The sequence below is a fragment of the Sus scrofa genome, chromosome 13 (genome assembly GCF_054392235.1).
Source record: "Sus scrofa isolate SSC_HxYL_T2T_F1_AM1 chromosome 13, Sscrofa_HxYL_maternal_Yorkshire_Landrace_v2.0, whole genome shotgun sequence".
NCBI classification, from domain to species: Eukaryota; Metazoa; Chordata; class Mammalia; order Artiodactyla; family Suidae; genus Sus; species Sus scrofa.
The window spans coordinates 33,951,649-33,977,919 of NC_139395.1; the positions used below are offsets into that span (position 1 = coordinate 33,951,649).

Here is a 26,271-nt window from a genome sequence, read left to right on the forward strand (position 1 = left end):
TACTTTTGAGAAACTTCACCTCCCGCTTCACCAATTCCCCAGGATGTACCTATCAAGGTTTAAAGAACAGCAAAGGCTGGAGTTCCCGTCGTGGCACAGCGGTTAACAAATCCGACTAGGAGCCATGAGGTTGCGGGTTCAATCCCTGGTCTTGCTCAGTGGGTTAAGGATCCGGCATTGCTGTGAGCTGTGGTGTGGGTCGCAGACGCGGCTCAGATTCTGAATGGCTGTGGCTGTGGCTGTAGCCAGCGGCTACAACTCCAATTAGACCCCTAGCCTGGGAACCTCCATATGCCGTGGGTGCGGTCCGAGAAAAGACAAAAACAAAACAACAACAAAAAAGAACAGCAAAGGCAAGAAAGGATTCAGAAGCAACACCTGATGAGGCATGGTGACAAGGATGGTGGCTCTGTCTCACCTAGTGCTTTCTGTCCTCTTCCCTGAGGAGCAGCCTCACCAGCACCCATGTACTTCCTCAGCCTCTATAAGATTAATACTCATCCCCAAGTAAGATGAGATAGGCCCAACACCAAAATACATCAGCTGTGGATGGTACTGCCTGGGTACATCTACCTATCTATTTATGTTTTACCACTTATATTATTTGGAAGGGGTAGGATGAATTGAAATATTTTTCAGCCCTTGGCACAATTCTGATCAAAAACAGAGCAAAGACACATTAACTATTACACTTAGGAGTACTGAAAAAGCCAAAGCCAACGGCATATGCTGAGCAGGCCAGGGTGGTCTCAAATGCTGAGGACGGAGGGAACACATTTCTTCCATGGGTGGTCTTTCTAAAACTGCCAGTTCCCTCAGTTCCAAGGGTCCCCTTTCATAATCGCTTTTCTCCCATTACATACAAGAAAAAACGACATCCTCTCTCACCATGGCTATGGGTTATAAGACTACCAAAAACCAAGTAAAAGACCATTCAAAGACATTAGGAGAGATACTAAACGTACATGACTCCACAGCATTCTTATGTGTGTCGGGGAGTTTTCAATTCTTTGCTTTCAAAAAAAGCAAGGAGGACATCTTGTCACCTGACAGTGAAATAAATTATCAGATCATATAAAAATAGATCATTGGGATTTGGGTCAAAGGAAGGAGATCCCAAGATCTGAATGATACTGCTGAAAGAAAAATAAATACATCTCAATAAAGTTTATCTTATTTATTAAAAAAAAATCTATAAATACATTCTACCCCGACTCATCATTCAAGAGGCATTTCCAGTAACATTTTTATTTATATACTTAACATTTATTCATCAAAATTTGTATGATTTGCTGTTTTGATAAACTGGTACAAATAACAAGTTTTGAATTCTTCAACTGACCTAAGCCTTATGGCCATTGGAAACTTTAAAAATTAAATTTCGATTTATATAAGTTTGTTGTAAAAAATTAATTAGTGTGAGGAGTTCCCACTATGGTACAATGGGATCAGTGGCATCTCTGGAGTGCTAGGATGCAGGTTCTATTCCCAGCCCCACACAGTGGGGAAAGGATCCAGCACTGCCACTGCCACAGCTGCAGTGTAGCTCATGACTGTGGCTCAGATCTGACCCCTGGCCTAGAAACTCCATATATGCCACAGGGAGGCCAAAAAAGGGAAAAAAAAAGAAAAAAAAAAAAAAAGCAATTAGGGTGATCATTAAAAGATTTCCAACCCATAGCAAATATAATACTTAATGGAGAAAAACTGAAAGCCTTCTCACTTAAATCTACAACAAGACAGGGATGCCCACTCTCACCACTGCTATTCAACATGGTTTTAGAAGTCCTAGCCACAGCAAGCAGACAAACAAAAGAAATAAAAGGCATCCATATAAGAAGAGAAGAGATAAAACTGTCACTGTACGCAGATGACATGATACTATACATAGAAAACCCTAAGGACTCAACCCCAAAACTACTTGAACTGATTAATAAATTCAGCAAAGCAGCAGGATAGAAGATTAACATTCAGAAGTCAGTCGCATTTCTGTATACCAGAAATGAAATATTAGAAAAGGAATACAAAAATACGATACCTTTTAAAATTGCACCTCACAAAATCAAATACCTCGGAATACACCTGACCAAGGAGGTAAAGGACTTATATGCTAAGAACTATAAACTTTAATCAAAGAAATTAAAGAAGATGTAAAGAAATGGAAAGATATTCCATGTTCATGGATTAGAAAACTCAATATTGTAAAAATGGCCATACTACCCAAAGCAATCTACAGATTCAATGCAATCCCTATCAAATTACCCATGACATCTTTCACAGAACTAGAACAAACAATCCAAACATTTATATGAAACAACAAAAGACCAGAATCGCCAAAGCAATCCTGAGAAACAAAAACCAAGCAGGGGGCATAACTCTCCCAGACTTCAAGAAATACTACAAAGCCATAGTCATCAAAACAGTGTGGTACTGGTATCAAAACAGACAGACAGACCAATGGAACAGAAGAGAGAACCCGGAAAGAAACCCTGACACCTATGGTCAATTAATCTTTGACAAGGGAAGCAAGAACATAAAATGGGAAAAAGAAAGTCTATTCAGCAAGAATTGCTGGGAAACCTGGACAGCTGCATGCAAAGCAATGAAACTAGAACACACCCTCACACCATGCACAAAAATAAACTCCAAATGGCTGAAAGACTTAAATATATGACAGGACACCATCAAACTCCTAGAAGAGAACATAGGCAAAACACTCTCTGACATCAACATCATGAATATTTTCTCAGGGCAGTCTCCCAAAGCAATAGAAATCAAAGCAAAAATAAACCCATGGGACCTCATCAAACTGAAAAGCTTTTGCACAGCAAAGGAAACCCAAAAGAAAACAAAAAGACAACTTTCAGAATGGGAGAAAATAGTTTCAAATGATGCAACCAACAAGGGCTTAATCTCTAGAATATCTAAACAACTTATACAACCCAACAGCAAAAAAGCCAATCAATCAATGGAAAAATGGGCAAAAGACCTGAATAGACTGTTCTCCAAAGAAGATATACAGATGGCCAGCAAACACATGAAAAAATGCTCAACATCGCTGATCATAAGAGAAATGCAAATCAAAACTACCATGAGATACCACCTCACACCAGTCAGAATGGCCATCATTAATAAATCCACAAATAACAAGTGCTGGAGGGGCTGTGGAGAAAAGGGAACCCTCCGGCACTGTTGGTGGGAATGTCAACTGGTACAGCCACTATGGAGAACAGTTTGGAGATACCTTAGAAATCTATACATGGAACTTCCATATGAACCTGCAATCCCACTCCTGGGCATCTATCCGGACAAAACTCTACTTAAAAGATACACATGCACCCGCATGTTCATTGCAGCACTATTCACAATAGCCAAGACATGGAAACAACCCAAATGTCCATCGACAGATGATTGGATTCGGAAGATGTGGTATATACACAATGGAATACTACTCAGCCATAAAAAAGAATGACATAATGCCATTTGCAGCAACATGGATGGAACTAGAGAATCTCATACTGAGTGAAATGAGTCAGAAAGACAAAGACAAATACCATATGATATCACTCATAACTGGAATCTAATATCCAGCACAAATGAACATCTCAGAAAAGAAAATCATGGACTTGGAGAATAGATTTGTGGCTGCCCGACAGGACAGGGCGGGAGTGGGAGGGATCAGGAGCTTGGGGTTATCAGATACAACTTGGAATGGATTTACATGGAGATCCTGCTGAATAGCATTGAGAACTATGTCTAGATACTTACACTGCAACAGAAGGAAGGGTTGGGGGAAAAAATGTATACATGTAAGAGTAACTTGGCTCCCATGCTGTACAGCAGGAAAAAAAAAATAAATAAATAATGTCCTATGAAGACAAAATTATTTAAGGGGAGTGAAAGAGAAAACAGAAGTTCAAGAAAGAAGAGCAGAGTAGAATTTCAGACAACCACAATGGGCATCAAACTGCTATGGCATTTAGACTGCACAGGGTACATGACAAACAGTAATAAGACGGTTTCACCTAAACTGAAATACAAGTATTCGCTATGTCAGAAACTGTCTTCTTTGCAACTATTTAAATTTACAATGAAAACTTTCAGTTGTCTATCTAAAAACGTGCAAGAGAGTATATATTATATTCTTTTTCAATATTCTTTTGTGTGAAGTCAAGACCACTAGTATGAAGGATTCTAAAAGTAGAAACCAAGTCTTTCCAAGGGTTACAAGTGCTTCAAAGAACAAGTCTGACGCCCATCAGAAGCATGGAAAGAGGAAAATAAAACAGAAATCCCAGAATCTTAACCTCCTTTACGACTACCCATTAGGTAGGTACCCACTCAAAAATGGGGGAACTGACCGCAGATTTAATATTTCAACTATTATCAACTTTCAAAAAGAGAAATCCAATCTGGGGATTCCTTTGTGGCACAGTGGGTTAAAGATCAGGTGTTACCACTGCAGTGGTTCAGGTCATGGCTGTAGCCTGGGTTTGATCCCTGGCTGGGGAACTTCTACATGCTGTGGGCGTGGCCAAAACAAACAAAACCCACAAGAAATCCAATCTGGCTGGAATACACTGCTAAACCCACCGCACGTTCTACCAATTTCACTATAAATGACATTTTACACAACGCCCATTCATTTTATCAAGGGCCTTTGGGTTTTTTCTCATCTTACAGAGTAGTACCTCCCCCAACTTACCTAGATTAAGGGACTCAAGACTCTGTGAGCCAACTGACAGGTCTCATAACTTGTAGGTGTCACATGCTCAGTCACCTGCACTACTTGGAAAACATTCCTGTGACACAACTTTCCCCAGAAACAAAACATTACAAAAAATAGCAAAACATGCATAAACAGCATAAACCTTTTAATGTCAAGTCTCCCATATTTGCTTTGGTAATTACTGCCAGCAGTTTAACTGAGGAAATTAAGCCATCAACAACTCCAAATTGGCATGGCACATAGTTCAGCAAAGACACCATTTTTTTTTTCTTTTTTGGTTTTTTGTCTTTTCTAGGGCCGCACCAGTGGCATATGGAGGTTCCCAGGCTAGGGGTCTAATTGGAGCTGCAGCAGCTGGCCTACGCCACAGCCGCAGCAACACCAGATCCGAGTCGCATCTGTGACCTACACCACAGCTCATGGCAACGCCAGATCCTTAACCCACTGAGCAAGGCCAGGTTCCTCATGGTTCCTAGTCAGACTATCTCCACTGCACCATGATGGGAACTCCAAAGACACCAAATTTACTGAAACTCCATAAAGATATCGATTTGACTTTTACACATCTAAACTTGCCCAACAAATAAGAGACTTGTTTCGCTGAACACTTGAAAACTAGCAATCAACAAAAACTGGCCCTGTTGGGAGGCCTCTACTTTTAGAAAACAACTGATTCCAGGTTCTTCTTTTTTTTTTTTTTAGTCTTTTTTTTTTTTTTTTTTTTTTAGTGCTGCACCTCAGGCACATGGAGGTTCCCAGGTTAGGGGTCTAATTGGAGCTATAGCTGCCAGCTTATGCCACAGCCATAGCAACTCAGGATCCAAGCTGTGTCTGCAACCTACACCACAACTCAGGGCAATGCCGGATCGTTAACCCACTGAGTGAAGCCAGGGATCAAACCCACAACCTCATGGTTCCCAGTCGGATTCGTTTCTCCTGGCCACAATGGGAACTCCAATTCCAGGTTCTTAAATGGCCAGGCTGGATGAAACACCAAGACTCTCTCCCACCTGGATTTTTTTTAGGTTTCTCTTACAGTCTTACCCATAAGGATAAAAGCATACCAATGATATTTTCGAAGTGTTTCTTCCGCTTTGCCATTCTTTTCTATCTATATAATTAAGCAACTTAACAGTCTAATTCATTAAAGCTCCAGCAACACTGGCCTGCCTGCATAGTTTTGGTGCACTGCATAGTTTTGGTGCACTGCATAGTTTTGGTGCAGAGTCCTTCCCCAGGCAGAATAGAAAATGAAGACCCTGGATAAGCAATGAGATCCTGCTGTATAGCACTAGGAACTATATCTGGTCACTTATGATGGAACATGATAATGTGAGTAGAAAGAATGTATACATGTATGTGTAACTGGGTCACCATACTGTAAGTAGAAAATTGACAGAACACCATAAACTAGCTATAATGGAAAAAATAAAAATCATTATAAAATTAAAAAAAAAAAAATGAAGACCCACTGCAGAATGTAGATACTGGCAGCCTGATAAAATATAGCTCAGATGCAAAGACCAACAGAGACACTAGGGGTTTGGTTGTGCTGTGGCTCCTGGGAACCTACAGTGCTGCCTCTATTCAGTGAAGGATCATTTCACACAGCACCTGTGAACTTGAAAAGGTGAGTCTGGCTATCCCTTTCTGCTCAAAGCCAACTGTAACTATCAGAATTGCTGGCCTTCTTTTCAGGCACTTGATGAAATATACAAAACGCCATAGGACTTTCTTTTTTAGGGGATTAATCTCTACCTTTTTTTTAAGGAACGGGTTCCCAAGAAGAGCTCTAACCACCCCAGAAACATCTTAACCAAATCAAATGCAGCCGGGGGTAGCATGCAATACACACTAAGAAGATGTGAAATCCCAGGCCAGTGAACTGCTGATGTTTTGCATACTTTAGACTTAAGATTCATTAATAATTTACCAACAATTCTACCATCTTCAGATTAGCCCTGGGCTATAACAGATTTGTTTAATTTACAAATTATCAGAATGCATTCCTTTTAATTAGTTTATAACAAGAGGGGAAAAGTGATTTGAGTTACCAGGGTCTCCCCCCAAAATCTACTAAGAACCATCTGTGGGTCTTCAGCTGGGAAATCAGAAGAGAATAAAAACATAAAATTGGAGGAACAGATATTTGGGGGAAGGAGTATACAGTTGTTCTTTACAACCTTTGATTTGAATCCAAAAAACCCAGTTAAAGAAAATGCAACATGTATGCTCCCCCTCCACTCAGGAGGACATTTTTAGTTTTACTACATATAAAAGCATTTAAAATATTTTCATTCAATGATGTTCCTGGGATAGTGCCTGTGACGTTCAAAGTCTACAGACAATTTCAGATTCATGTATTAGAGTGAAAATTCCATTTTTGATACCTTGATATAGTTTAAACACTTCAATGATGAATAGAGTAGCCATTAATACACATGATGATGGTTATTTTAAAATAATTAATGCTCTCTTTCACACTTACTATGGGTATACAAATGATCTAAGTTTACATATAACAGTATAGTCATTTGTCAACTGTTTGATGAAGAGTTGTGTCATGAACAAAGATCTGCTCTACCCAAGCTAACAAAGCTTATATTCAACCATTCCCACCCTGGAATGCACACTGGGGGGACCAGGGCGGGGTGCAGCAAGGTGCATTATTCTGGCATGAAGCATAAGGTCATAATGCAGGTGCAAAAAGGAAATACTAACACAGTCAAAGATTGTTTTTCTACCAGTGCTGCCAAACAGGCTTTTAAAAGCACAGACAGACACACATTCTTATTCTACATGCAGGGAAATGTGACACAAAGTATTGCATATGTTCATGTCAAGCTTGCTGCTATACTTTCTCTAAATATTCTTACCAGTTACACACATGAGAAAACAAAACTTTTTACATCACACAAAAATTCTAACTATTTTACTACAGAAAGTATTTTCAATTAATTTCAGTGCTCTTAAAGGAAGCATGTGTGCAAAGGAGAGGGAGGGAGAGGGAGAAGAAGGAAATAGGGAGGGACCACATTTCTGAGTGCCATTTTTCCCTCCAAAACCACCCAAAATGGTCAACTTGGCTCCAAAGTGTTAGATTTAGGAAATTTTCCTCAGTGAGGAATAAACAGAAAGCAGGAAGTCTAAACAAAAGCAAATTAAATCAAGAACATCAAAAACAAATTTGGCTTTACTTTTCAGTAGAAGTTGGTCCTATATCTAACACTGCACAAGGTTTCTTGCACAATGAAAAGAGAAGCAGAAGCCCCTTACACTGCCTCGCTTTGCCAGAGAATCACCGTAGTCTGCTGGCAAAGTCCGCTTGCTGGACTTTTTCTGCTCATGTTCAACTGCATCTTCAATTATAGGCTCAAGCCTCATCTGGACAAACACCAAAGATTGGGATCAATGTCTTTTCATTATACAAAGAAAGATCTAATACCCTGTTTTATGTCTCTGCAGCCCATTTAAATGACTAGCAGATTCAAAGGTAAAGAAGATGCAAAACCCCAGCAGTGACAAACATCGGACATTCTGGGCCCCGACTTAATCTCTTGCCAACTTCGAGGTTTTTAAGGTCTGTTTCTGAGACCTGATTGGGATTTCAGCATCTTCATTCAAGATCCCACCCAGGAAATGAATCTATTAAAACCCCCAAATTTAAAGAGAATACTTCCCCCACAAATTTCACTAAGAACATTATATCAATCTACCACCCAATCTTCCCAGACCCTTCACAGTGAAACTCATCCTCAGAGGTGGTGCCAGAAAGCACGGCTGGCGTCTCAGGACCAGGGTGGCGCCCGCATTACCTCGGTGAGGACCGTGGTGTCATAGGATGGCTGGTACTTCTCCTTCTCATGAGCAGTTCTCTTCTCCATCTTTTCTCGATCTGTTTTTTGTTTCCTATCTGCACCTTTAGGCTTAAAAACAAAGCAGACTTTTTCATCTATCAGGCTCCTGACAAACACTTTACAAACACTGGGCCTCACTGAAAGCCTGGTTTCCATCTCTTACCTTAAAAACTTTGATTTGGCAGCTAGCTGAGTGTAGATGATCTGTGTACTCTCCATTTTCATTCTGCTTAAAGGTGTCAACCTGGATCCTAAAAGGCACTCCCTTTTCACCTCCGTGCTTCCTGGGAGTAAATTCTGTGCTGATGCAGTGCACCTAGAGAGCAGGTCAAGCTGAGATGGACTCACAGTCCTGTCCACTCATTACCCTTCTACTGCATTCCCTTTTCAGATGTCCTGCCACCAATATAAAGCCAAGCTCCTTTAAAACGAACTCCCATGTATTAGCCAGACATCTCCATAAATATCTGATTGTTTTTAACATGTGGCTTTCCTTGCACAAATCCAACTGGGCCTTTCTGAACTTTCTGGGAATAAGCTCTTCCCAATCCAGTTCCTCTCCTCTAAGCCAGGCCTTATCCCAATCATGGGCACATCAATACAGAGACTTCCTGTGTCCGTCCCCTACCCACCCCCCAAGACCGTTTGCTGCTCTCAGACCCTGGTCCTAAGCCTTCCATGTGGCTCAATCCACAGCAGTTATCACTCATCACTCAGAACTCCCACTGTTTGCCCTCTACCATCCCAACTCCAGCCCATCACCCTACTTCTTGTGATGCTTTGCCCAGGGAATTTCCTCAGTGCACAAAACCCAATTCTCATTCCACTTGCATCCATCTGAACACTCCCACCAACCCTTCAGAGTTCACTGAGGATCCTGAACTCTGCCATCACTGCTGCCCCTCTCCCAACACTACCACATGACAGCTCTAGGATACCTCACAGGGTTAGTTACAAAACTGGTCAGTTACAAAACTGGTCATTTCCCTTTTTCTCTTTCTTTTGGGGGAAAACCAATAGTGAACAGTGAATACTTATTTAAGACTGAATCATATATTTGAAGGGGAACAAATATAGAGGGGAAAAAAAAACCCATAAATGTCTGGCACATAGAAGGCCTTTAATATCTATTGCTTTGATGACATAAATGAAGTAGACACATGCTTAAAAAAAGAACACCCAGGAGTTCCCATCGTGGCGCGGCAGAAATGAATCCGACTAGAAACCATGAGGTTGGGGGTTCCATCCCTGGCCTTGCTCAGTAGGTTAAGGATCTTGTATGGCCATGAGCTGTGGTATAGGTCACAGACGTGGCTCGGATCTGGTGTTGCTGTGGCTGTGATGTAGGCCGGCAGCAACAGCTCCAATTATACTCCTAGCCTGGGAACCTCCATGTGCTGCAAGTGCAGCCCTTAAAGAGCAAAAAAAAAAAAAAAAAAAAAACACCCAGACAGACAAAAATCACAAAACAATGAGATGAGGCAGTGATTCAAGTTACAGGCCTTGGTATATCTTTAGTCTAATTTTCCCTCCACATAAGACTTTGGTAATTTCTGCTAGCTACATATTCCAAAGTTAAAACTGATCTCTGCACTAAGAAAGACTGTGCACAACCTGAGATGCATGGCCGGTTCTTATAGTGCCCTCATTCACCACATGACCAGTTTCCCTGTTAGATTAACAATATAAGAAAATATTCAACTAATATGAACTATGGCCCTAATGATTATTAGCTGATGTGGGCTACTACCCGATGATCAAGAAAATGCAAAACACTAAAGATTTTCTTCAGCTCCCACAAACTAGAGCCTACGTAGCCTGGTTAGCAATTAAGTGGTTCTCCTTTTCTACATAAAGATCACCTACTTAGTAGTTTTAATTCTGCCACTTACAAATTTGAACATACTGAGTAACAGAATTACTGTGGACTTCATTTTATATATAATATTTGTTTAAAAAAAAACTCAATCTCTTTGAGTATTCTTGGGTGAAATGAAATGCCTGGGAGTTGCTTTAAAGTATTCTATCAAAACTAAAAAGAGGGGACTACTAGTAACTGTTGAAGCCAGGTGTTGGGCACAGAGAGGATTCACTATTATTCTCTTACTTTTGTGATGGCTTGAAAATATCAATATTAAAATATCTTAAAATAAAACTAGAGAGAATTTAAAAACTGTACACTCTTTTCAGTCATGTTCTTTTAAACAGCAGCTTTTGTTAAAAAAATGCATTTTAAGAACAATGTAAATTTTGATTATTACTACTACTGGTAACAGTAATATGTAAATGTTTTACCTATCAGATTGTCTTTATATATGTTAGTTTATAAATGATGAATTTAGTAGATTAACTCCAATTTAACAGACTGCACATGTGCATGTATGTGTGTATATAAAGGACATTACAAGATAGCTTACAAATAAGCATTTAAAGAAAATATCATGCATTGAGAATTCCATCTCACCCATGGCTTTCCAAATGTGTCTAATAATGTAAAAATCCAAACCTGAATGAAAGCAGATGTACGTTTTGCAGGATCCCACAGAAATTCAACTGCATTTAACTGGCTTGGATTTGTCCTTGTATCAATTATTCCCACAGACATTGGAATATCTGTATTTTAAAAAGAAGTGACATAGAAACTCGAATAAATAAAACATTACAACCTACTTTAATTATATTCCAATGAAATTATAATACCTCCCTGCTGAACTTTTTTCTTCAGTGTTCTCCATGGTCAATCACTTCAACATCAAAACCCGCCTAATGTGTATAATAATTTATCCCACCGTGGTTTCTATTCCATTTTCTTAAGAATATGATGGATGGTGCCAATCAAAAAGTAAATTAATGGTTTCAAATTCATAAAATTCCTGGCTCACTTTTTTTAAGCACCAAAAACCACTTTCACTTTTAACTATGAAACAACTCAAGGCACACAGGATCTGCTAACACCAGAAATCTCTCCAAATAATTACATGTGGTGCTAACGTATTAAGAGGTACAGCCAAAGAATTGCCCTCATCTCTCCATGGTCTTCTGATGGCCACTTGTACCTAAATCAAGAAGTCTGTCTCCTGGGCGATTCCACTTCCAACCTTCAAGTTGCTGATGCTCTGTATACTGGAGCCGTCTGTCATGGAATACAACTCTTATGATGCTCTATGGGATAAGTGAGAGAAATGAGCACTTTTAAATTGTTCCAGCTAAAAAGCGGGAAGTGTTTTTCACTTCCTATGCATTAGTCTATAACAGAAATGCATACAAAAACAAAGTCTGCTTTCAACATTTTCTAAGTGAACTGTTTTGCTCTTGAACACCTGAGTTATGGTACAATCGTTTGGTGCAAAGAATTATAACTCAAAAATAATAAGACCAAATAAAATAGTTTCTTAAGGCAAATCTTTATTAAAAAACTGATATCGTAATTCAAATTAAGGTACATGTCCTTAAGAAACTAGTAAGAACTATATTTCGATAAAGAAAATATCCAGTATAGACAGAAATTCCTAAAATGAAAAGGTAGTATATAAACAGAGACGGAACCCAAGGCACAATGGTAAACTGTTCATTTAAAACAATAAAAATTGACTTTCTTTCAAAAGACAGTGTGTGTTGCTGGGGGAGGGGGGATTTGCCCACCACCCTAAAAAGAGAATCTATATACAAAATCCATCCTCAACTGTTTAACCTCTAAATGATGTTATCTGAGGTAAGAAAGGAAAAACAAACAGAGAAAACACAGGTAAAAAACTTCACCAAAACACTCAGGTCCATTCCTAGGGAAGGCTTTAACTCTGCTCCACAAACTCAAGACCAATTCTCTGCTCTCTACCCATTGCCCCTCTCACCTTTGGCAGGTTTGGGCTGCCAACTACTGTCTCATTCCAGGAAAAGGATAAAAAGTCAGATACCAGATTTGCACTAATTAGTGTTTCTGACACATTTATAAATAACTGTTTCTCAGACTATGGTGCAATAAAATAATCTTATTTCCAGCAGACTCTCTGCTGGTTTGAACAGGAAATAACTTGCTAGCAATACATTTAAATACTACTTGAGTGTCCCTGCCTTCCTCACCTGCCAAATGCTGTCCAAAACACAGCTGATAAATATTCTGAAGTGAACCACTTAAAAGTAGCAATATTTTAATTTGAAACAATTTAAAAAGAGACCAGGTCAGCTGTTGGGACCTACGTGGATGCCTGTAAAGGCACAGTTGCCACTGATCCATGCCCATTTTCCCCTCCGGCACCCACTTCAACTCTGCCTACTGGCCACAAAGTCCTCAGAGTGATGGTGCCTGGGCTAGTGGTGGCTCCTGGCTCATATTCACCAGCAGGTTGATCTCTCACAAGAAAGTGCAGCACAGAAAATGTCATGATGATTTGATTCTTCTGTATTTAGTAAGAACCAGATCAAATGCATGAATTCAGATGAAAATAGTATGATAATATAGATATTAAATTTAAGGGCTTTACTGAACCCCATCCTAGGCCAGACTAAGATAGTACAGTAAGGAATATGAAGGAAGGACCACAGTTAAGAAATAGCAAGATATAAAAGAAAAGCTCCTAAATGATACTGGAAAGGAAAGTTGTTATCTGGAAGTTCTCACTAAAAGGGGATAATAACCCTAGAGAACCAGCCACAGATAAAAGGGACCTAACAATAAGACGGAAACAGAATAAGCAGAGAAAGCGGATCACTGAATTAATCAAGCACATCAAGAAGTTCCAAAGCATCTTTGATCAGCATTCAATCCCTAAGACTCCCCTACAATAGCAGAGTCAAAGATGATGGGGCCAGGAGGTTAAACTCTGGATGGTTGCAGAGTATTGTAAGGATCCTCTAGCTGAAGAAGGATGTGATCTTTAAGACATTCATCCTTGGAGTTCCCGTCGTGGCGCAGTGGTTAACAAACCCGACTAGGAACCATGAGGTTGCGGGTTCGGTCCCTGCCCTTGCTCAGTGGGTTCACGATCCGGCGTTGCCGTGAGCTGTGGTGTAGGTTGCAGACGCGGCTCAGATCCCGCGTTGCTGTGGCTCTGGTGTAGGCCAGTGGCTACAGCTCCGATTCAACCCCTAGCCTGGGAACCTCCATATGCCGCGGGAGCAGCCCAAGAAATAGCAACGACAACAACAACAACAACAACAAAAGAAATTCATCCTTGAGGAGTTCCTCTTGTGGCTCAGTGGGTTACGAACCCAACTAGTATCCTTGAGGATGTGGGTTTGATCCCTGGCCTCATTCAGTGAGTTAACAATCCAGCATTGCCATGAGCTGTGGTGTAGGTCACAGATGTGGCTCATATCCCGAGCTGCAGCTCTGGGGCATAGGCCAGTGGCTGCAGGACCAATTTGAACTCTAGCCTAGGAATGTCCAAATGCGGCAGTTGTGGCCCTAAAAAAAAAAAAAAAAAAGAAAAGAAAAGAAAAGAAATTTCTCCTTAAGTTCCCTGGTGGCTCAGCACGTTAAGGATTCAGCATTGTGACTGCTGTGGCTTGAGTAGTCCCTGGCCAGGGAACTTCTGCATGCTGCAGGCACAGCCAAAAACAAAGACAGAAAACTCATTGTGGCTCAGCGGTAACAAACCCTAATAATATCCATGAGGATGTGGGTTTGATCCCTGACCTTGCTCAGTGGCCTTGCTATGAACTGTGAGTGGTGAAGGTCACAGACATGGCTCGGATCCTATGTTGCTGCGGCTATGGTGTAAGCCAGAAGCTGCAGCTCCAATTCAACCTCTAGCCAGAGAACTGCCGTGTGCGGAAGGGGTAACTCTTTAAAAAAAAAAAAGAGTATACCCCTTGCACTGTGAATGCTACTTACTGTGCACTGTCTGGCAGGCAGACTTGAGGGGCCGGGAATGGTCTGAAGACATACCCTAAAGGAAGAGCCAAGCCTCCTAAACCTGGAATGACTGACTTCTTTACTCAGATACACCAGCAGGGTAAAGAGATTTCACATTTTACTTGAAATTTTAAAAGGTGAAATTACAGGATTTTTAAAAGTTTCGTATTCCCCCCACCACTATCTTTTACTTTTAAAGAGAAGCAAAGTTTCTGTTGTGGTGGTAGGTGCCCTACCCCCACAGCTTAGCTACAACTAACTTTTCCACAGTACTTTGTTTCCAGAAGGCCTTTACATTTAGTTCACCCAGTAATTGCTGTAATCCCTATCTTACAGATGAGTAAACAAAAACAGCTCAAAAAGTCAGAGTTTTGGGGGTTCCACTGTGGCGCAGCAGAAATGAATCCACATAGAAACCATAAGGTTGCGGGTTTGATCCCTGGCCTTGCTCAATAGGTTAAGGATCTGGTGTTGTTGTGAGCTGTGGTGTAGGTCACAGACGTGGCTCAGATCCTGCGTTGCTATAGCTGTGGTGTAGGCCGGCAACTGTAGCTCCGATTCAGCCCTAGCCTGGGAATTTCCATATGCCTCAGGTGCGGCCCTAAAAAGCCAAAAAAAAAAAAAAAAAAAAAAAAAAAAGTCATAGAAACAGCCATTACTTCGTTCACGTGAAATTAAGTTTTTTTAATAACCCCTGCAACCAAAAACAAAACTCTTGCAGCAAAACTGCTACAATTGTTAGTCACTGCAGTATAATTATGAATGTAAAGAGATCATCCTTACCTTTACCAGTTTCCCAGTGATCTCAGGCACATCTCCTATTTTCCGATTATCCAGCATTCGAATTTCATAAGACTGACCTATTTTTAAAAATTATGTATCAGAAACAATCCGTATAAAATATACCACTGTGTAACAAAAATTCAACTGTCCATCAAACATACTATTACTCAATGTTAATTACTAGAGAAGCAAATTCAGGTTGACCTTTCTCTTCCTGGCAAATCACCTCGTCTCCTTCTTCCACCATCAAAGAAGACTGAAGAGTTCCTTGGTCAGTTTACTTTCCACCATAAGTCTTTCATTCTATAGTTTCATTTTGCATAAATGCATTATCCGAGATCAATCTTTCATTAATAGCTCTACAACTTACATGCCATAAAATTACCTTTTAAAGCATACGATTAGTTTTTAGTATATGCACAGTTATGCAGCCATGACTGCTATTAATTTTAGAGCATCTTCATCACCAAAAAGAAAACTCACACCATGACCAGTCCTTTTCATCCTTCCACCCCAAGCCCTTTGCAAACAATCTTTCTGTCTGTCAGGATTTGCCTGCTTTGGACACTTGATATAAATGGAATCACACAACATGTGATCTTTAGGGCTGGCTTTTCCATTATGTTTTCAAGGTTCATCCACATTGTAGCATGTGTCAGTCTTTCCTATTTATGGCTAAATTATTTGAATGAATGCACATTTTGTTTATTCATTCATCAGTTGATAGACACATGGGTTGTTTTCACTTTCTGGCTTTTATGATAATGATGCTAGGATTATTTATGAACAGGTTTTTGTGTGAGTCAAGGTCAAATTTTAAACCTGGAGCTTTCTCCCTTGTGTCCAATGAACCCAATCACATTTTCTCACTGCTCAATTAGGGTCCATAAAAGAACACAAATAGATATTCATGTACCAATCTACTTAATTAGGAAAATAAGCTGCTGCCAAAAGTAAGTAATATGTTCCAAATCCACAAAAATGATTTCTGGATTATGTCATTAAATAATAAAAATGACAGTATAATTTGATAAGCAGAAAATTAGAGAACCAGATCAAGACAGCAGAGACGTAGGAGGTGGAGCTCAACTTCTCCCACACACATCCAAAAAAAATTACACCCTCCATCCACATGTAGAAGATTCTCACAGAGTATCTATGAATGCTGAGAGAAGATCTCAGACTTTCAGAAAGTGCAAGGAAACATCCACATAACTGAATAAGACAATAGGAGAATGAAAAAAAAAAAAAGAGAGAGAGAGAAAAGAAGGAATCAAGATAAGGACCAGCAGCACTCCTGAGAGGGAGCTATGAAAAAGGAAAGGACTCAGCACACTGGGAGGTCCCGATTGGAGGGGAGATCAGCCAGAATGGAGGGAGAGCCTTAAAGCCTCAGAGAAAAGCACAGCAGTCAGTCTGAGGAGGGCAAAGCAGAGAGAGAGAGAGAGAGCTACACAATCTATTGGTATTTCCGCCAAACCACCTCAGCCTGAGACACTTGGGTGGGGTATGATGCTAAGGCTCAGGTTTCAGAGGTCAGTGCCTGGGAGAAGACTAGGGCTGGCTATGTGGAAACAGTCTGAGGGGGCTGGAGAAAAACAAGACCAGAGTTCCCATTGCGGCACAGTCGAAAGGAATACAACTAGTATTCATGAGGATGTGGGTTTGATCCCTTGTATCACTCAGCGGATTAAGGATCTGGCATTGTTATGAGCTGTGGTGTAGGTCACAGACTCGGCTCAGATCTGGAATTGCTGTAACTGTGGTGTAGGCCAACGGCTGCAGTTCCAATTTAATCCCAAGCCTGGGAACTTCCATACGCCACAGGTGAGGTCCTAAAAAGAAAAAAAAAAAAAAAAAGAAAAGAAAGAAAGAAAGAAAAAAAGAAAACAAAAACCTATTTGTGAAAGTGATGATAAACAGCAAAGGATAAACAGGAAGATGTAAAAAGGGATATTAAATCATAAAATGTGCAGAAGGAGAATAGGAAAATGTAGACTCTTTTAAAATGTGTTTCAGCCTATATGACTATCAACCTAAACCAAGCAGATATAGCAGATATAGGAAGGAGTTAACATACTTAAAAAACAAGGCAGTCACAAATCAAAACCAAAAAATTCACAAAAAGAAAAGGACAGATGCATAAAATAAAAGGAAATCATCCAACCAAATGAAGAAACAGAAAGGAACAAAGGAGAAATGTAGACTCAATTGGAAAACAAGGTTTAAAAGGGCAATAAATGCATATGTATAAATAATTACCTTAAATATCAATGGACTAAGAGCTCTAGTCAAAAGGCACAAAGTGGTAGACTGAATTAAAAAACAAAAGCCTACAAAATGCTGCCTACAGACACACCTTAGAACAAAGGACACGCACAGACTGAAAGGGAGGCAATGAAAAAAGATATTTCATGCAAATGGAAACAATGAGAAAGCAGGGGTTGCTGTACACATATCAGACAAAATAGACTTTAAATGCCATAAAGAAGATAAAGGGACACTATTCAATGATAAAAGGATCAATTCAAGAAGAGGATATTACGATCATCAACATAATACGGCAGTACTCAAATACATAAAACTACTGGCATAAAGGGAGAAAGTGATGGGAATGCAATAATAATAGGAGGTCTCAACCTCCCACTCACATCAATGGCAGATCCTGAAGACAGAAAATTATTAAGGCAACAGAGATCCTAAATGACACAATAGAACAGTGAGACTTAATGGATATTTTCAGGACATTACATCCCTAAATACCAGGATATACATTCTTTTCAAGTGTACATGGAACATTCTCTAGGATTAACCACATACTAGGGCACAAAACTAACCTCAACAAATTTAGTAAGACTAGAGAAATTATTCCAAGCATCTTCTCTGACCACCAAAGCATGAAAGGAGAAATCAATTACAGGGGGAAAAATGAGAAAAACTGATTACATGGAGACTAACAACATGCTACTAAAACACCAATGGGTCAACAAGGAAATCAAAAAGGAAATTTAAAAATACTCTGAGACAGGAGGTCCCATTGTGGCTCAGTGCTAACTAACTTGACTAGCATCCATGAGGACATGGGTTTTTCCCTGGCCCTGCTCAATGGGTAAGGATCCAGCATTGCTATGACCTGTGGTGCAGGTCACAGGATGCAGCTCAGATCTGACATTGTTGTGGCTGTGGCAAAGGCCAACAGCTGGAGCTCCAATTCAACCCCTAGCCTGGGGACTTCCATATGCCATGCGTGCAGCCCTAAAAAGACTAAATAAACATCTCCCTACAAACAAAAGTCCAGGACCAGATGGCTTCACAGGCAAATTCTATAAAACATACAAAGAAAAACTTACAACAATCCTTCTCAATCTCTTCCAAAAGACTGAAAAGGGAAATGCTCCAAAAGATATTCTATGAAGCAACCATCACCCTAATACCAAAACTAGACAAAGATATCATCAAAAAAGAAAACTACAGGCCAATATCTTTGATGAATATAGATGTAAAATTCTCAACCAAATTTTAGAAAACCATATCAAACAACACATAACAAAAAAAAAATCATACAACATGACTAAGTGGGATTCATCTCAAGTTCACAAGGATGGTTCAAAACACACAAATCAGAGTTCCCTTGTGGCACATAACAGGTAAAAGACTTGGCATTGTCACTGGAGTGGCTTGGGTGGCTGCTGTAGCACAGGTTTGATCCATGGCCCAGGAACATCCACATGCTGTGGGAGCAGCCAATAAAAAAAAAAAAAAAAAAAAGCAAATCAATGTAATACACCACATTAATAAAAGTCAAAAACCACACCATCATTTCAAAAGATGCAGAAAAAGCATTTGACAAAATTCAACAGCCGTTCATGATTAAAAACTCTTACCAAAGTGGGTACAGAGGGAACATACCTCAACATAACAAAAGCTATTTAAGACAACCCCACAGACAATTTAATACTCAATGGAGAAAAGCTGAAAGCCTTCCTGCTAAAATGTGGACATGATGGCATGGATGCCCACTCTCACCACTTTAATTCAAATTAATACTGGAAGTCCTAGCTACAGAAAATCAGACAAGAGAAAGATATAAAAGGTATCCAAATTGGAAGGGAAGAGGTAAAATTGTCACTATATGCAGAAAACATGACACTATGAAATAGCAGAAAATGAATATGAAAAAATTTTAATTATACCAAAAAAAAAAATTTAGGAATAAACCTGACCAAGGAGATGAAAGACTTAGACACTGGGAACAATGAAATGTTAGTAATCAAAACGGTGTGGTACTGGTACTAAAACAGACATACAGATCAAAGGAATAGAAGAGAGCTAAAAATAAACAGACACCCATGGTCAATTATATTCAACAAAGTAGGCAAGAATATAAAATGGGAAAAAGACAATCTCTTCAGGAGGTGGTACTGGGAAAACTGGACAGCTGCATGTAAATCAATGAAATTAGGACACACCCTTACCAAGTAGAAAAATACACTCAAGATAGCTTAAAGACTTAAACATGACATGATACTATAAAATTCCTAGAAGAGAACACGGGCAAAAGATTTCTCTGATGTAATGGTAAATTACAAATGTTTATCAGCACAGTTCTCCCAAAGCAATAGAAATAAAAACAAATAAATAAAAAAACGGGATCTAATCAAACTTACAACCTTAAATCTGCAGCATATTTAACAACAGATCTGAACTCAGAGAAAAACAAAACAATTTTAAAAATTAAGCAAATGAATAGATATCTTTGAAAAATACACATTACATACCTGAAATTATACTCAACCTCAAGAATTTAGGAAACAAAAACTAATAAAATGTGATTATCGGGTCAACACAAAACAGTTTAATTAAAAAAATCAGGTGTTCCTGTTGCAGCTCAGCAGGTTACGAACCCAACTAGTATCCATGAGGATGTGGGTTGCATCCCTGGCCTTACTCAGTGGGTTATGGATCCGGTGTTGCCATGAGCTGTGGTGTAGGTCACAGACACGACTTAGATCCCATGTGGCTGTGACTGTGGCTGGGAGCTGCAGCTCTGATTCTACCCGTAGCCTGGGAACCTCCATATGCCACAGGTGCAACCCTAAAAAGCAAGATCAATCAATCAATCAATCAAGTGGGTATAGATGGGGAAAAAATAAGCACATAAAATGTGGGGAAATATAATCTGAAAAAGTCTTTCTGAAAGGTAGTATGGCCGTACCTAAGTTAAATACTGCATCCTTCAACTCTGGGATTCTATTAGCAAGAGGGGAAATACATGCAACTCATATTACACACAATGGGCTAACTCCCTCATCCAAAGAGAAAAGAACTCGTACAAAACTGCTAACAAATACTCAACAACCCTAGAATAAAATAACTGAGCAAATGACATGAACATGTGGTTCACACAACAGAAAGAAAAGCCAATAATTCATAAACATATTAAGACATTCAAGGAGTTCCTGTTGCAGCTCAGTGGTTAACAAACCTGACTGGTATCCATGAGGACCTGGGTTCGATCCCTGGTCTTGCTCAGTAGGATTTGGGATCCAGCACTGCTGTGAGCTGTGACGTAGGTCGCAGACACAGCTTGGATCCGTGTTGCTGTGGCTGTGGCACAGGCCAGTAACTACAGCTCCGATTCAACCCCTAGCCTGGGAACCTCCATATGCAATGGGTACGGTCCTAAAAAGACAAAAAAAATTAAAATTAAAATTAAAAAAAGACATTCAACCTCCATCAGACAAATTCGAGTTAAAGCCATACTGAAATGGTTTTTCACCTATGAGGTTAGCATGAATTCATCAGTTTCAGAGGTCTAGGCTAAAGGAAAATATTCACTCCCATCAAACGACAGTAGGAATGGAGATGGTCATTCTCTAGAGAGATTCTGAGGGTAGGGCCTACACACCTTCTGGTGTATTAAAGTGGGAGAGAAAGAGGAGCTTAAGGGTGAGTCCAGATTTTTGACCAAGGAATTTCCTGACATGGGGAAGATCACAAGGAGGATCTGAGGGAGGAAATCAAGCAGTGCAACTGCACACATCTAAGTCTGAGATACCTGCTGGATATCCAAGTAGACAATAAAGTTCACTTATAAATCTGAAAATCACCTAAAGAAAAGCAGCCTGTGACACAGGAGATGGATCAAGTGGACAAGGAAAGAGGGAGAACTTCTCTTACCAGGATTATCTTGTCCTCAAAAACTCAAAATTCTCAGGATCCAAAAAAAAAAAAAAAAAACCACAACAAAAAACAAATAAAGGAAGAAATCTCAATATTCCTATTTTCTTCTGTATTATTTCTCCTACTCAACCTTAGGATATTTCTATATAAACACAGAAATATTGCTCAAAAGAAAGTTCAATCTATTTCCACAAATGTATCTCAGGATTTGCTACTATTAAATAAAGCCCTAGAGATTTTTTTATTCTTCTAAAATCAAAAGCAAGTGTTGCTGTTGTTGTTTTAAGGCGCTGAAACACTTATTATGTCTAAAATGATTTCCCTATTGGAAACTATCTATGTCCTAGTTTTCTTCCTTCTTCAGTTTTATCCTGACTCTCTCACTAAAAATCCCTCCCCACCAACAATTTTATGCAACGTTAATACCCATTGAGTGAACTACCAGACTTTGATTGGTTTAATTTCTCCTTCTATTTGATTCCCTTCCTTAATTCTTTTTTTTTTTTTTTTTTGTCTTTTTGTCATTTCTTGGGCCGCTCCTGCAGCATATGGAGATTCCCAGGCTAGGGGTCTAATCGGAGCTGTAGCGCCGGCCTATGCCAAAGCCACAGCAAGGCGGGATCCGAGCCGCATCTGTGACCTACACCACAGCTCACGGCAACGCCGGATCGTTAACCCACTGAGCAAGGGCAGGATCGAACCCGCAACCTCATGGTTCCTAGTCAGATTCGTTAACCATTGCGCCACAACGGGAACTCCCCTTAATTCTTTTAATAACACAGCTTCCCAAAATATTAGTCTAGGTTCTAACTGAAATATAAAAAAGGTCCCACTACCAAGAAAGTATAAAGTTAGCACATGCTGCATACAATATTCTATGAGTTACTTGTCTTATTTTTAGCTTTATCCTCTGAATTTACCTTTTGAATTTGGACTTTAGTCCTTTCTTGGCTTAGAAAAGCAAAAGCACTGACAGAATTGAAAAACAGGAGTTCCTATGTGGCGCAGCAGGTTAAGGATCTGGTGTTGCTGCACCTGCAGCATAGGTCACAACTGTGGCACAGGTTCGATCCCTGGTCCAGAAGCTTCCATATGACTGCAGCTGTGGCAAAACAAACAAACAAACAAAAATAAACCCCTGAAAAATAGAACTGTATGAGTTCATGTTCCCACCCAACTTTGAATATAGAGTCTAAGATGCACTCCAGAGCACCATGGAGCCCAAGATGTGACAGACTCCCTTCAGGTAATATTAAAGCATTTACCTCCAAGGTCCTAATACAAAACTTTTTACAAGAACCAAAGCCAGCCTCAGGGAAATCTACTAAGGTGTAAAATGATATTAACAAAAAAAATGGTTTTCATTTATTTATATATATATTTATTTACTTTTTGTCTTTTTTTTAGGGCTGCACCCATGGCATATGGAAGTTCCCAGGCTAGGCGTCAAACTGGAACTTTAGCTGCAGGCCTATGCCACAGTAATGCCAGATCCTTAACTCACTGAGCAAAGCCAGGGATCGAACCCACATCCTAATGGATACTAGTTGGGGCTGTAACCACTGAGCCACAACAGGAACTACCCATATTTTCTTTTTTGAAGCTTCAAGAATTAAAAGGTTTTTTTTTTTTGGGGGGGGGGGGTTGACCATGCCTGCAACATGTGGAAATTCCCAGGCCAGGGATCAAACCCATGCCATAGCAGTGACCTGGGCTGCTGCAGTGACAAAGCCAGATCCTTAACCTGCTGTGCTACAAGGGAACTCCTTGACAGTGTTTTTAACCCAACAGACATGCTATTTTCTAGGATCTAAAGCTTGTTTGCAAAGTAGCTAATATTGTTTAATTAACAGAGGACACTTGAGGTAGAATCTCGCCTCCAAATCAACAGGTATTCCTGATCTAATACCAGCAATAAAATGACCTGAAATAAATCAAGTGTTTAAGATCAGAAGTCTCACTCATACATATCACAGTGGGGAAGCATCAGAGATTCAGCTGGAGCTGTTGCAGCAGCTGGATCCCTGCTCAAAGGGAGAGCCAGCTGCTTACTGCCTCTTCTTGTGGCTCCATGTTGGGACCAGTTTTTTACTCCACAAAGTCAGAGACTTAAGTCTTCTCATTACCTCAGAGCAGAGGATAACTGCACAGCATAACCAGAAAAATACAAACACAGTTTTTATTTTTCATTTATTTAGTCTTTTCTAGGGCCCCACCTGTGGCATATGGAGGTTCCCAGGCTAGGGGTCTAATCGGAGCTGTAGCCGCCAGCCTACACCACAGCTCACGGCAACACCGGGTCCTTAACCCACCAAGTGAGGCCAGGGATCGAACCGGCAACCTCATGGTTCCCAGTCGGATTCATTAACCACTGAGCCCCGATGGGAACTCAAAGACAGTTTTTAAACTCTGTACTTTTACTGTTCAAAATGGTACAAAAACTGACACTCTAAGGCATCACACAACTTGGGAAATTTGTTCTAATTTCTACCTGGGTGATATAAAGACTACACGGAAGTTACTTTTTTTTTCTTTTATGGTGTTACACACAATGGCAAGTGTTCTTTGGCAAGAGCTGTCCAGGAAGCAGAAGGTGAGCCATGACCTTCAAGGGGAGGCCACTAGGAATGACCAAGCTATGGCCAAAGAATGGCTATAGCCCCACCTATGTCAATCAATCCTTTGAGAAAATCCATTTGTAAGTGGTGGTACTGAGGCAAAGCTCATATATTTGCCTGAATACTCTTGAGTAATAAAAAGCTGAAGCATGGTCCTCAGAGCAGCAGCATCAACATCACTTGGAAACGAGTCAGAAATGCAAATTCTCCAGCCATACTCTAGGCCTACTGATTCATAAATCACATCAATCATGTTTTGACAAGCCCTCTAGGTGATCCCGATGCATGCCAAAGTTGGAGAACCACTGCTTTGGGTAAAGCTACAAATATCTAGTAAGTCAGTATTTTTTCCAACACAAAGAATTCAGGACATTCTCCTGGGAATAACCATGTTAAAATTAAGAACTAAGTCAATCTAAAGCTGTTTAAAATAAATTATGATTCCCTTGCAAGTGACAGAAATTCATTAGTCAACATTTTTGACATTATAAATCTTGCAACAGTCTAGAAGAGTTCTTGCTCCAAAACACACATATGCTCCACAAATCCACTTATGTTCATATATATTCATTACACATATATTTGAATATACATAAATGCACACATTTACACACACACACAAAGCAAGCAAGGCCCCAGGGTTCATTAGACGCCCATCTCAAGATCCAGCCTTGATTGGGCCATCAGAGATAAGCTAGAGGCAATACTGTATGATGCAGTGTTTTTTCTAAAATCTTAAGAGTAAATGATGGCTACACTGTTGAAACCGCTCTGATACAAAACAGTGCCTCATTCTGCATCACTCTGGAGATCACCCACCTAGCATACTTTCGCCTTGACTGATGTGTTAATTTCCCATTGCTACTGTAATGAATTTCCACAAACGCAGTGGCTGAAACTATATAAATTTATTATCAGCACCAGAGTTTGGAAGTCCAAAATGGATTAAAAGTAAGGTGTCAGCAGGCTGCACTCCTTCTGGAAGCCCTAGGTGAAAATCTACTTCCTTGCCTTTTCCTATTTCTTTTTTTTTTTTTTGGTTTTTTTGCCTTTTAGGGCCACACCCATAGCATACAAAGGTTCCCAGGCTAGAGGTCAAATCAGAGCTACAACCTCCGGCCTATGCCATAGCCACAGCAACGCAGGATCTGGAGGATCTGGGCCGCGTGTGTGACCTACACCACAGCTCACGGCAAGGCTGGATCCTTAACCCACTGAGCAAGGACAGGGATCAAACCGGCATCCTCATGGATCTTTGTCGGGTTCATTAACCACTGAACCACGTAGGGAACTCCTTCCTACTTCTTGAGGTAGCCTCCATCCATTGGTTCATTACAATCTTCCTTCCTCCATCTTCAGAGCACAGAGCACCTCCAAATTTCCCTCGGACCCCTGACTATCCGGCCCACTTCTTTTACTTTTTTTAAGGATCCTTTTGATTTCACTGGGCCCACCTGGATAATCCAGGTTAATCTCTCCATCTCAAAAGCCTTATCTAAATCACACCTGTAAAGTGCCTTTTGCTATATATGGTAAAAACATCCACAGTCTCTGAGGATTAGGACATGGATTTCTTTGGAGCACCATTATTCTGCCTGCCACAGTTGCCAGACAGTGCAAATATGCTATTTCTACAGTTCAAAACTCTACTACAGGGTTATTTAAAAGACTAGAATCATACTTGCCAACAAACCTGGCAAAATTCCTGAGTCATTACATAGGTGTCTAGTCCCAGGGTTGTTTTCTAACTATTTGTAAAAACTATTCATCTATCAGTAATTGGAAACTAACATGTCAGCCAAGGTCTAATTACTTGGTCTTCTAGTACAACCAGAACTCATTAAAGCTACTAAATAACAACAGCAGCAAAGTCTAGTGTTGTGCTTCCTATGTGCTGATCACCTTGTAAATGCATTACATACATTAACTTAACTGAATTTTCAACCACCTTGTGTGAGGAGGTATTAAATTAAGGAAATTGCCCAGGCTAGCAAGTAGTGGAATGGGATCTAAACACAGGTAGCCTGTGGGAGTTCCCATCATGGTGCAGCAGGAATGAATCCGACTAGGAACTATGAGGTTTCGGGTTCAACCCCTGGCCTTGCTCAGTGGGTTAAGGATCTGGCGTTGCTGTGAGCTGTGGTGTAGGCTGCCAGCTGCAGCTCCGATTGGACCCCTAGCCTGGGAATTTCCATGTGTCGCAGGTTCAGCCCTAAAAAGCAAAAAATAAAAATAAAAATAAAATAA

At 40.1% G+C, this 26,271-nt stretch overlaps 2 protein-coding genes across 8 annotated transcripts in view; one reads left to right on the plus strand and one right to left on the minus strand.

Moving 5' to 3' along the window:
- Positions 1-9,762, plus strand: part of FBXL2 (F-box and leucine rich repeat protein 2) — a 101,061-nt gene extending 91,299 nt beyond the window's left edge. The window contains exon 17 of the transcript XR_014822678.1: positions 8,195-9,762. The gene's annotated coding sequence lies outside the window, so the exon portion shown is untranslated. The remainder of the gene's footprint in view (positions 1-8,194) is intronic.
- Positions 1-26,271, minus strand: part of UBP1 (upstream binding protein 1) — a 72,635-nt gene that overhangs the window by 15,630 nt on the left and 30,734 nt on the right. For 4 of the 7 annotated variants that reach the window (XM_084987618.1, XM_084987617.1, XM_021071558.2 and 1 more), the window contains 5 exons: positions 15,224-15,300; positions 11,643-11,748; positions 11,093-11,199; positions 8,750-8,902; positions 8,545-8,655 (listed from right to left, as the gene is read on the minus strand). In XM_084987618.1, coding sequence (XP_084843744.1) covers positions 8,545-8,655; positions 8,750-8,902; positions 11,093-11,199; positions 11,643-11,748; positions 15,224-15,300 — 554 coding nt within the window. Of the gene's footprint in view, positions 1-8,005; positions 8,114-8,544; positions 8,656-8,749; positions 8,903-11,092; positions 11,200-11,642; positions 11,749-15,223; positions 15,301-26,271 lie in introns of all 7 variants that reach the window. The other 3 variants (XM_084987616.1, XM_084987615.1, XM_084987619.1) reach the window with 1 other exon arrangement.